At 41.4% G+C, this 12,492-nt stretch overlaps 1 protein-coding gene across 5 annotated transcripts in view; it reads right to left on the reverse strand.

Moving 5' to 3' along the window:
- Positions 1-4,170: 4,170 nt before the first annotated feature.
- C4BPA (complement component 4 binding protein alpha) overlaps positions 4,171-12,492 on the reverse strand; it is a 31,870-nt gene continuing 23,548 nt past the window's right edge. For all 5 annotated transcript variants that reach the window (XM_081121404.1, XM_081121405.1, XM_081121402.1 and 2 more), the window contains exons 9-12: positions 9,923-10,111; positions 6,309-6,476; positions 5,108-5,283; positions 4,171-4,576 (exon numbers count right to left, since the gene is read on the reverse strand). In XM_081121404.1, the coding sequence (XP_080977530.1) occupies positions 4,403-4,576; positions 5,108-5,283; positions 6,309-6,476; positions 9,923-10,111 (707 nt within the window). In that variant the 3' untranslated portion in view covers positions 4,171-4,402. The remainder of the gene's footprint in view (positions 4,577-5,107; positions 5,284-6,308; positions 6,477-9,922; positions 10,112-12,492) is intronic.

The following is a 12,492-nucleotide window of genomic DNA, read 5'->3' on the forward strand; positions in this document are numbered from 1 at the left end:
AATATAGAAGCAGTGATCTCCTCATCTTACCTGGTAGAAATTCAAGTTGTAAATAAGCAGGCAGAAGACCAGAGGACCTTTCTCTAGATAAACTGGATAGCAACAGAGAAGACACTAATAAACAGTAATATTTGGATAGTCCGCATCCTGAAAGGGACAGGATACCTGAAAACTCAGTGACTCAAACCAAATACAGTCAAACCTCGGTTCTCGAATGTCTCCCATCTCTAACAATTCGGTTCTCCACCAAGTTGTTCACAGAAAGAATTTCTTGGTTGTAGGACAAAACTTCAATTCTTGACCTGACAACCCTTAAACGCTGGTACATTAGCATGACAAAAAGCACCTCTCAGGCCACAAACAAAGGAGAGAATGAGTCAGTTTACCACTAAACTTTGCATTGTTAACATCTCAAGAAATTGTTCTATGAATACCTTCGTGTGTCTTTTTTACCTTTGTTGCTGATAAATGGATGATTAGCACAATTTTAAAACAAAAAGGCCATCAAGAGTGCTGATGTTGCCAAGGCTATGAAAGTGCTCATGAAACAGTGATAGGTCAAGAAATAGTTGCATTTGTAACGTGGTTTATAATTTATAGAATTAGATACAAAAATTAAAATTTAAAATGTGAAGTTAAAATTTAAAATGAAAATAGAGAAAGGTAAAATGGAGTTGAGATATTTGTACTTACCTTTATTATTTCAATATTTATTTGTGTATACTTGTATTCATTTCAGATAATTTTTCAAAGGCACTTAAAAAAAGAATAAATTAAACAATGGAGGAACAATTCATAACAGTATGAAAATAAGTTTCTGTACTGCTTCTTTATACTCATAGAGAATGGTAAGAAAAAAACACGAAGAATTGATATTTAAAAGTCTCAACTCTTTCTTTTTTATTGAATTTATTGGGGTGACGCTGGTTAACAAAATTATACAGGTTACAGGGGCACAATTCTACAATACATCATCTGTACACTGTATTGTGTTCAGCACCCCAAGTCAAGTCCTTGTCCATCACCATTTGCACCCCCCATACCTTCTTCCACCTCTGCCTACCCACCTCCCCCTGGCAATCACCACACTGTCGTTTTTGTCTGTGAGCTTTTTCTCTGTTTTTCTTAATCCCTCCACACACCCCTCCCAGCTCCCCCAACCCCTATAGCTGTCAGCCTGTTCTCTATCTATGAGTCTGTCTCTGTTTTGTAAAAGCCTCAATTATTTTTTCTGTACAACTAAAGAAAAAGCTTGAGGTAGATAATTCTTTAGCTGAGCACATTAATAATATGAAAATATAAGCATACTTAGCTTTTTTTCTTTCCCAACCCATCCCAATCTCCAAACCAATTTCTCTGTAGTAGTAAACCATTCTTAAACACAGCTACAAAAATCTACCAAGAATTTCTATGTATATAATGCATTTAAAATATCAACTATCGCCCTGGCTGACATGGCTCAGTTGATTGGGCGTCATCCGTGCACCAAGAGGTTGCCATTTCTGTTCCCTATCAGGACACATGCCTGGGTTGTGGGCTCGATCACTGGTGGAGGGCATGCAGGAGGCAGCTGATCGATGTTGCACATTGATGTTTCTTTCTCTCTCTCCCTTACTCTCTCTAAAAATCAATAAAAATAAAATATTTAAGAAATAAAATATTAACTATCAAATTATCTAATAATCAGTGAACTCACTGGTAAGTATAATTTCATGCAGTATGCAATAATACTTCCTAGCATCCAACACAAATTTAGTTTTTATTCTATCCTAGAGGAAACATGTATCATGATTTAAAAAAAACAATAAAATAATGTGACAAATGATATAAATGAAATAGAAAATTAATTCAACTAGTACATAACAAAATAAAATAAAGTCATGTTTTAAAAATCGTTATTCAACAAATAAAGAGTTTTCTACGTGAGGTTTGTTGGCAAGGGAGGCAGATAGAAGGATATAGTCACTTATGCTGATGAGAGAGGGTGAGTGAGAATTAGTGAGAGCCAGTGAGTAAAATAGAAATTGCCAGATATTTATCCACATCTAAGCTGAAAGAACTAGTCAATGTCTTCTCCTCCAGTCCCTGCTAATGTTGGAAGTAGACACAGGCAAAAACAAATCTGTTTGGGTTTCCTTTGCTTACAACTATACAGCACCTGCAAACATGACACTATGCTGGCAATTTAATTATTTTTTCAATGATACATGACCCCCCTCCCCCCCGCCCCAATAAGGCAATGGCAATTATTTTTCTGTATGTTTTAGATTTTATTTTAAATTTTTGATATAAAATATCCAGGCTCCTTTTCCTCCTCTCACCCAAACCTCCGATGAGCAGAAGGTCAAATAAGTTCTCTTGGAAATTCTTCTCATATGGCTTTTCTGAGCCTTCTTGGGTTCCCCACATTCTTAACAGTATTTTCCATTTTCTGGATCATATTTCAGTGAATAATGTGAAGATGGTAGTTATAATATATAAAGCACTAAGGAATGAGCACGGATGATGATGCGACCATGTTCATGGAATGTCTTGGGGCAATCCTGGAGCTCATGCTGCATCCTAACATCCCGACTGGAAAGAGCAGAATCAGTATTTGTTCTAGTGGTTTGTTGACTCATCGGTGAATTTTAGTTGTTTTGTGGGCAGTATTAACAAATAGTCTATCTGCCAGAACAGTCACAGAGCCCAATGGGGGAAAGAAAACCAAATAAGCTCATTCCAAAAAATAAAGGGTATTGTGTTAAGCGCAACAAAAGCAAACTTTTACAGGAGTCTGGTAAAGAGAAATGAGAGATATGAGTAGAGAAAGAGTGATAGACCAAAACGGCACATTGGCAGAGAGCCATAGAGAAAAGACAACTGTGCTCTGCCTGTATCCTCACCCTGGAGGTTACTGTAAACAAGCCCCACAGTGCCATTGGCTACTTGTGTCTCTGTGCCTGATGGTGATCCTAGTCCCCAGGAGCCTGTGCAGCTCGGCCATAGTGGGGTCGGATGTGCTTGGGGGTCAATGCTGCCACAGCAAGTCTTCACCAATGAGAAGAGGAAGTTGGTGGTTAATACCCAGGTCCTCGTCCTTAAAAGGACAACTCAGTTGTGTTCCACCTGCTCTCAGAAGGCAGTCAGCATGATTGAGCTTCTGGTGGCACCAGCAGTGACCTCTTAATAATGCCCCCTCTTTAGGCTGGCCTCCCTTCTTTGTCTTACTTTCCACTTGGGCAGGGAGGTTTATGGAACCAACGCCCAAGGAAATTAGTGACACACAAATTCTTGTCTCAGGGTAAACCCAGAGTAGACGTCAATCAAAAGGAATTCCTAGTAGCAGGAGCAGATAATGGCTTTTAAGATCATAAATAGAAACCCTGCATTTTAAGCAGGTTTCTCTAACAGTTCAAGCCCCTCTGTGATATCTGTGATTCAGTGACACCCTGCTATGCACCTTAGCCTCACTGCAGTATATTCGGAGTAATTAAACAAAAAAAAGCCAATATTCCCCATAGAATTCTGTATACAAAAGAAAGATGAGACTACCAGAGAATCTGAGATATGAATGAGAGAGAGATTTCAGAAGAAGCAAAGTTGGAAAAAGTAGTGAATGGAAAGAATAGTTTCCAAAATACCCTGAGATATAAAAGTCACTGGTATGGGGTACTCCTCATGTGTGGGATAGTTGCTCAAGGCTTTTTAGTTTTCTGTTAAAGAAAATGAGGACCAGATCAGATGGAAGACTTGGGGATACACACGAGGCTGCCACGAGGGCTTCACATTCATCAGCCTTTCAGAGTTTGTTTTCTGAGGCTGAAATAAGTGGGTCAGACACAACATAAACACCCTTCACGTAAGACAAAAGTCAAGAGGCAGCCTTAGCGAGTCAGAGACCATGCGCATGGGCATTTAGAAAGGGGTATGACTTCCTTCAAATAGGAGAGAGTGGACAAGGCTTTGGGGGGGGGGGGTGATATTTAATTTAAAGACTGAGGACCTGAGTGATTTGCACATGTGGAACTATGGAGTGAAGGCAATCCAGGGAAATGGAACTGATGTGAACCCAAGCCCGTATGCAAGACCCACTCAATAAAATAAATGTAGCAACTTTGCTTAAATGAATTTTTAGGTTTGTTTGTGGACCTCATTTCACAGAGTCCTAATGACCACAAAGACAAAATTATGTTCGATAAGTAAATTTTTAATGGAAAAAATGTGCACTTTGTGTTTAAAAAAGCAAAAATGTGAGCCACACGATTATCAGAAATTCTATAATCTCAAAGCACTAGCAAAAAAAAAAAGGCAAATTATCCTTTCTAGATATTTATTACAATGAAGTGTGGTGGCTAAATGAAAGTGACCCATATTGAATGGAAGGGAGGAAGGCACCTTTGTCTCTCTCTTCTAGGAAAAACTACAGTTTCAACTCCAGAGCGGATTTCCTCTCCTTGTCTCTCTGTAGTTCCAGGAGTTCAATTTCCAAAGACAATTTATATATCTCCATGGCCATTTTCACATCTTCTGGTCTTTGGAGACACTGCATAAGTTTTTTGCCTGCTTTAACTTGCTCACAGCCTTCGGGGAACTCCTAAAAGACATACAGTGGTGAGTGTGAGTGGGAGGCTTCTCCCCAGAGCCTGACAGTGCAGGACTAGAAGATCAGGTCCAAGTCCAACCCCAGGAGTGATGGGAGAGCAGGAAAACCAGGAAAGACCTCAGGCCCCACCATAGTCTTCCCCAGAGCAATTTAGATCTGTTCTGAGACAGCTTCCCAGAAGGTCTCTGTGGGGACAGAGGCTATTTTGGCTAACCATCCAGAAATGGGACACACTGTATTATATAGTCTAGGAAAGGAAACTTAGGAGTCAATACTCCCAGGTCTCTGAGAAACTCCACTCCTTAAGGGACTCAGTTTTTCCTGCTCTCAAGTGAGAGTAGGAAAACTTGCCATCCTAACTGACCAGAGAGCTTCAAGGGAAAACAAGAGAGTTCTTTCGAGTGACTCAGAAATGAGCCCTGGCAAGTCAGATCTCACCTTTGGTGGCTGCGACAGTACTTTGGCGTGACGCCATTTTTAGGGTTTGATAGCACAGGAACTTCCTTGAATTGTTCTACTTACCCACTCACACTTGGGCACCTCTGGGTACCAGGCACTGTTCCCTAAGCAGGTGATATTTTGGGGACCGACCACACCGTAGCCAGAATTACACTGGATGGTGACATTTTCAGATTCAACAAACAGATCCTTGTCTTCTAACAGCTTTCCATGTTCTATCTCTGGTTTCGGACACACAGCTACAATGAAAGCACAGTTAAGCAATCTGTAAATCTAAGCAAAAAGACATGAGAATAGGCTAAGATTATTGAAACAAACTACATGTAGGTCATGCTAATTGTTGTATCTTTTTTTTATTTTGATAGCGGTAATATTAGTTCAAGTGTTTATTGAGCATTGGCTCATATCAGTCTTCGGGGCCAAACATTTTATGTGATTATCTCATTTAAATCTCGTTCTTCTCTGTGAAGTGAGCACTGTTATCATTACCATTTATATAGGAAACAATGAGATACAGAGAGGTTAAGAAACTTGTTCAAGACATAACATCTTTAAATAACATGACCAGGTACAAGAAAGGCACATGACCCCAGACTCTCAGCTGTCAAAGCAACAATCCCTCATCTTGTGATCCCTACAAAACATTAGGGATAATATTTTCCCTCTTGTCTAGTATCCTCCTGTATGCGATGGAGACAGTGGTGACAAATAATTCCTGGAGTTGTTGATGGCAAAGTGATATTAAACCTGTGTGCATGCAAAAATCAGACCCGATCTTACTCTTCCTGTCCGGACAACAGGTTGCAAACTGGGACTCCCACACCACACGCCTGCGGCATTGGCAGGTGGAGCCCTGCACTACATGAGGCCCTGATGGAAATACTTGTCGATCCCTGGTGTTTGGAATTAGCCCCTGAGAGCCTACATTCGTGCCAGAGCCAGTTTCCATGAAAATTTTGCTATGGGCCACAGCTGCACTCAGAGAAAATGTACCACCTGTAGACTATTGCCAGAGGTATCTGAGAAAGTGGGACTAGGGGCTGCCTTGAGGAGGCTCAATTTTGTAACTGGGAGGAAGAAGGAGGAGAGATTAGTGTTTCTGTATGCACCTTGTACCTTTTGCTTTGGGTACAATTTGAATATAGTAATTATTGAAAATAAATAAATAAAATCAAGTGTTTTTGTTCTGCCTCGGGTTGGAAAGAAACTTTATTCTCAATCCCTTCATGACAGTCCCACCCTCTTAGCCATGGGCTGGAGTTACCTTTACATTGAGGGGCTGGACCTGACCAGCGTGAAGAACTGCAGGTGAGTGTGGGCTTTCCAACCAGAGCGTATCCTTCGTCACATTGGTATTTCACCTCCACAGTTTGAAACAACCCTGAAATTTTTGTATGATGTCCGTTTTCAATGGTAGGAGGATAACTGCAACCTTGGTGGTAAGGCATAAAGTGAGAGAGCTTGTGATTATGGAACAGAAGAAACAGCACATCCCTGAATCTGTGTGGTTTGTAGGAGGCTTTGCCCTGTCCTGATATATTCTCTGCCCACAGGATCACTTAGCCAAACCCAGTACCTGTGCTGCCCTCCTGTAAGCCTCATGGCATCCTATTAGACCACATGGTGGTCATTTCCGTTATCTTTGAAAGTATAATCTGCATAAACAAAATTAGTAGTTGGTCCAATCTCCATATTGGGTTGTTGACCTCCATTCATATCCAAGAAGGCCAAGTAGAAACCATTGATCTGACCCAGACCCCTCCCTCTTGAAGCAAAGAAAGTAAATTTAAAATATATATCATATTAACCAATGTCACTCCAATAAATTTACTTTAAAATACATACATATATGTGTAAGGGGGAAGGGAGGAATTAATGCCACTCTTAAAGAACTAAAGATGCAGAAGTGGTCATTCCCATCATATCTCCATTTATTTCCCCCATCTGTCTATTACAAAAATTAGAATTCTGAACAATTACAGTAGACTATTGAAAACTCAACATTTTAGCCCTTATTGCAGCCGCTGTGTCAGATGTGGTATCTTTGCTAGAGCAGATTAATAAGTCTTCAGACAAATGAGGCCACTGATTTAGTAAAGACTTTCTTTCCCATCCTATCAGAAAAGAAAATCAGAAACAGTCCACATACACATGGAAGGGTCAAGATCATACATTTGCAGTTTCAGCCCTGGGCTACGAAAACTCACCTGCCTCTCTCATAATAGAGTCTGAAGTTATGAGCATCAGGACATCTAAAGAATATCACATTAATCCAGTATATCAATAGCATCATGTTAATTCTAAATTGTTAGAGGTCCATGGCTCAGGGCATGCTAGGCTATCCCATCTAAACTAGTGTCAGATTATTGTAAATTGTAAATCCCACCACGAAAGAAGAAATCACAATGCCTAGCAGGCCTTTACAGATTCTAGAGGCAGCATATTCCATACTTGGGGATACTATTCCAGCCCATATGCTAAGTGACACAAAAGATTATCAGGTTTGAATGGGGCCCAAGTTAGGAGAGGGCTCTGTGGCAAGTCCAGTCAGCAGTGAAATCATCCCTGTTCCTTGGCCCTAGGACCCTGCAGAGGTGGCTATAGTAGGAAAAGATGCCAATGTCAATGGGCTAATCACACCATAGACCCTTGAAATACTGAAGCAAGGCCATGCGCTGCAGCAGAGAACTATGTACTTTTTGAAATATAATTCCTGGCATGTTATCTAATCTTGATAGATACAGCTCTTGACCATGGGTCATTAAGTAACTATGCAGCCAGAATCACACATCATGAGCTGGGTCTGTCAGACCCATCAAGTAATAAGGTCAGACAGACAACAATCCATTATAAGATGGAAGTGGAGCGTCTGGGATTGAGCCTGAGCAAGACCAGATGGCACAAGCAAGTTGCACAAACAAGGAGCCCACATCTTGCTTGTTCCCATCCACTGTTGCACTAGTTCCTCTTCCTTAGCTTACACTTATGGCTATAGGGGGTATCCATTACTAGCAAATGACCCAGCAGAGGAAAGCCTGACCCTGGTTCAGAGGTGCATATTTTTGGTATATGTATGCAAGCTAAATTGGATGGAAGCTTCATTAGAGTCCAATCAGGGTGGTCTCAAAAGTCAGTAGTAAGGGGAAATATTTCTGATAGGCAGAGCTTTCGGTGGTACATCTGGTCATTCTATTTTTTGAAAAAGGGGTAGACTTAATTGTGGTTTCTGGCCTGGAGTGAATGGCTTGTCTGTCAGAGCCCTTAAGGACAAAGATTGGAAGACCGGGTAAAAGGAGATCTGGAGTAGAAGCAAGTGACTGGACATATGGGAGTGGCCAGGAAGTGTCAAGTTTTTATTTTGTGTGTTAACTAACACCAGCCAAGCACCCCCAATTAAAGAGGCATTAAACAACTGGGTAAAAATTTAATGTCACAGCAAGTTGAAGTCAGCCACCCTCTCTCATTGGCCCCAGCGGGACTGTCACAAGAGAAAAGGGACAAAGTGGCCATGGTGGCATGGATGAAGGACAAGCATAGACCCAACAGCATGGACTCCTACTTACCAAGGCTGATTAGCAATTGCTGTCACTGAATACCCAACCTGCCAGGAACAGTGCTAAGTCCCTGATATGATACCATCCCTTGAAACAACCCAAAGGCCACTTGGTAGTAAGATAACTGTATTGGATCCCCTTCCACCTGGAAGGGACATCTTTTTATTCTGACAAAAATAGACAGCTACTCTAGGTATGGGGCTTGCCTTTCCTGTCTGAAAGACTTCGGTCAGCACTGTCATCTGAAGGATTACAGAGTGTTTAAACAATTGACATAGGATCCCACTATGTGCCAATTACGGCAAAAGAGGTGTGGTATTGGGACGCAGCCATGAAATGTACTACATAAATTATAGTTGTGTCACTCAGAACTTGCAGACCTGTTAGAACATTGGAATGGTCTGTTAAAGCTGAAGTGCCATTTGAGAAACAATACTCTACAATCATGGGACTTTTCGGTATTACTTACAATATCTTCGAGAACACAGTATTCACTTTAAATCAAAGATTGACCTTTATATGGCACTGTGTCCCCAATAAAAAAAATAAAATCCCTGAGCCCAGAAACCAAAAGATGTAAGCATAAGTAGCCTCATTTACATTCACTCTAAGTGAACTTGTGGAGAAAATGGGCTTCAAATCCCTGAGCTCTGTGATCTGCAGATAGAAAAGCCTTAGTAAGCAAAGTGGAAACACTTCAACCAGGGGAGATAAGATTCCAGTTGATTTCTAAACTGAAACTGATGCCTGGTCACTTTGAAGCTCCTTTGAACTCCTTTTTTTCACAAGGCAAGAAATTCAGGTAGTGGTAACTGTTTCTGATCATCGATAGATAGGGTTATGGGAAAACAATGGGAGAAGGAAGAATTGTATTTAGCACTTACGAGCTCTTGGTGGGTGAGAGGTAGGTATTTACACTGAGAGATAGTCTGAAGAAGGGCTTAGAGGCAACAGAAGAAAGGAAGCAGGTTTGGAAAAGCAGATTCAAATAGATTTGGGAGTCTTGTTTTTCAGGTTAAAGAATATGCACCAGAAAGAATGGAAGAGAAAAGAATAAATACCAAGAAACAGAATGCAGTTTAGTGGCCTAATTTCACTGATTCAGAAAAGGAGACCAGGAAGCTCAAGAAAATGGGAACAACCATTGGGAGGAAAAAGGGAGAAAACTGGACAGGAGACAGTGCTATTAAACAAATGTATCCACTCCAAGAAATCATTCAGAGTATACAAATTCTTTTTACCTAATTTGAAACCGTCCCTTAATAATCTCCATTACTTAGATATGAAGAAACTTCTCAAATAACATAATTCCATACGCTCTTACTCTCATCACATGTTGGTGTTTCAGGACTCCAGGTGCCATCTCCTTGGCATGAAGCGTCAGTGTAGCGTTTCTCATAACATGAATATGAAATCGAGTCGCCGTAGAAATAGTCACAGCTATTGGGCAAACGATTTTTTCTCTGATGGAGGATTTTGCCGTTCTTCAGCTCTGGTACTGGGCAACATACCTCTAAAAATAAAAAGTGAGGCTAATGCTTAGTAAATCACCAGAAGGAGGCTCCTATGGCTAATAATCTCATTTCTACCTTTGGAAGAGCTCACCATGGAAGAGAGATTGGGGAAACAGACAAGGGTACCCGAGACATGTTAAGTCCTCATTCCCTGACCCTGATTTGCTAAAGTAGTTCAACCCCAGTCATTTCCTTCCAATGAAATAATTTTCAGGAACCTCCAAAATGGGAAGTTATATTAAACCTGGATGAAAATGTAAATTTTCAAAATTATTCAAGAGCAGTGACAAATAACATTGATCTCCTTATGGCTTCATTAGGATTACATCATTGTTAAGCTTCCTAATAATTTATACTTCCCCAGGTGCAGAGGAAGAATGTTCTCAAAAGTTTATATCAGCTTCCAGTCAAGATGGTACTCGCCGCCTCCCACAACCATATCAAAATTGCAACTAAACTACAGAACAACCATGATTCAGAACCACCTGAAATCTGACTGAATAGATACTCTATCACCAGGGAATTAAAGAAGAAGCCACATGGGAGGAAGGATGGAGATGTGGTCCTACATCCACGTGTGACAGATAAAAATCAGGTGGGACATCTCAGCTGTGGCGGTACCCCCTGTGGAGCAAGGGATCCCAGTTCCAACTGGGCACCCCAGCCCAGGTTTTCAGTGCCAGGAAGAGAATTCTCCATAACTTCTGGCAGTAAAATCCAGCAGGAATTGAGGCTGAGTAAGGCAAAAGCTGCTGGAGAACCAGGCAGTTCCTCTTAAAAAGCCCATGCACAGATTTACTTGGACTCACCCCCTCTGAGATCTAACACTGGGGCAGCACCTCAAAAGGCACAAGAGACATACAAGGAGGATGGTATCAGGGAAAGAGCTGGGTGACAGCTTTCTCCCAAACAAAAGTGCTGGCAGAAGCCATTATTCCTTTGATGAGCCTTCCCTACACACAGCCAGCAGGTGGATGCCATATCTGAGACTCCATCAACTTGGCTCACACTGTTTTCCTCACCCAAGTGATTCCCTTCGACCCCACCCAACTTTTGGGCCTAAACAAACTGTTTCAACTGGCTTTTCAAAATGAATTGCCTGTTTTAGCTCATGCTTCAGATTTTCCTAATCTCTCATAAAAGGAGGATCTGGCCTCAACATGTCCCATACCTCTCACTAAATGGTGCCAGTTCTGGCACTAGCAATAGCTGGCCTTAGTTTATAGCTTGGCCTTGCCTGGGCACCTCTTAAGCCCAGCACAGATTGATTTGTGTCTCATGCTGGGTGACCCCAGGCAGAGCACAGGCTGTAGCTGCATAGGTCTGCACTTACCTGAAGGCCCCAGAAGCAGCACACCCAGTGGACAGCTTCAGACCACATCCAACTACCTTCACAAATGCACACTCAAGAGGCAGACTCAGTGGGCACCAGAGCCCTGAAGTAAGTCCTGCTCTGTGGGGTGGGCCCCTGCACAGCTCATTCTCCACAGTAGTTAGAGGTCATTGGTTGGTGGTCATAGCCAGTCCTTGCAGCTGATCAGCCTAAGGGTAAATCCTTCCCATTGATGTGTCAACAGCAATCAAGGTTCAACTACAAGAAGAGGGTATACACAGCCCACATGGGGGCAAACCTCAAGTGCCCATGGTCATCTGTGAGGCTGTACTATTGGACCCCACAGATCACCTACTACATAAGGCCACTCTACCAAGCCTGCAAGATGTAGCAGCTCTACCTAACACATAGAAATGAACACAGAGAGCCTGCCAAAATGAGGAGACAAAGAAACATATCCCAAATGAAAGAATAGAACAAAACTCCAGAAAAAGAACTACACAGGATGGAGATAAGCAATCTACTAGATGCAGAGTCCAAAACACTGGTTATAAGGATGCTCAATGAACTTAGTGAAAGAGTAGATGAGCTTAGTGAGAACTTCAACAAAGAGATAGGAAACATAAAATTGGAGATAAAAAACATAAAAAAGAACCAGTCAGAATGAAGAATACATTCACTAAAATGAAGAGTACATTACAGGGAATCAACAGTGGAGTAGATGAAGCAGAGGATCAAATCAGAGGTTGGAAAGATAAGGAATCAGAAAACACGCAATCAAAACAGCAAAAAGAAAAAAGAATCCAAATAAATGAGGATAATATAAGGAGCCTCTGGGACAACTTCAAGTGTACCAACATTTGCATTATGGGGATGCCAGAAGGAGAAGAGAGAGAGCAAGAAAAAATAATGACAGAAAACTTCCCTAACTTGGTGAAGGAAATAGACATACAAGTCCAGGAAGCACAGAGAGTCCCAAACAAGATGAACCCAAAGAGGCCCACATTATAATTAAAATGCCAGAAGTAAAAGACAAAGAGAGAATAC

The sequence above is a fragment of the Miniopterus schreibersii genome, assembly GCF_964146895.1.
Source record: "Miniopterus schreibersii genome assembly, chromosome: 19".
In the NCBI taxonomy this organism is placed as follows: domain Eukaryota; kingdom Metazoa; phylum Chordata; class Mammalia; order Chiroptera; family Miniopteridae; genus Miniopterus; species Miniopterus schreibersii.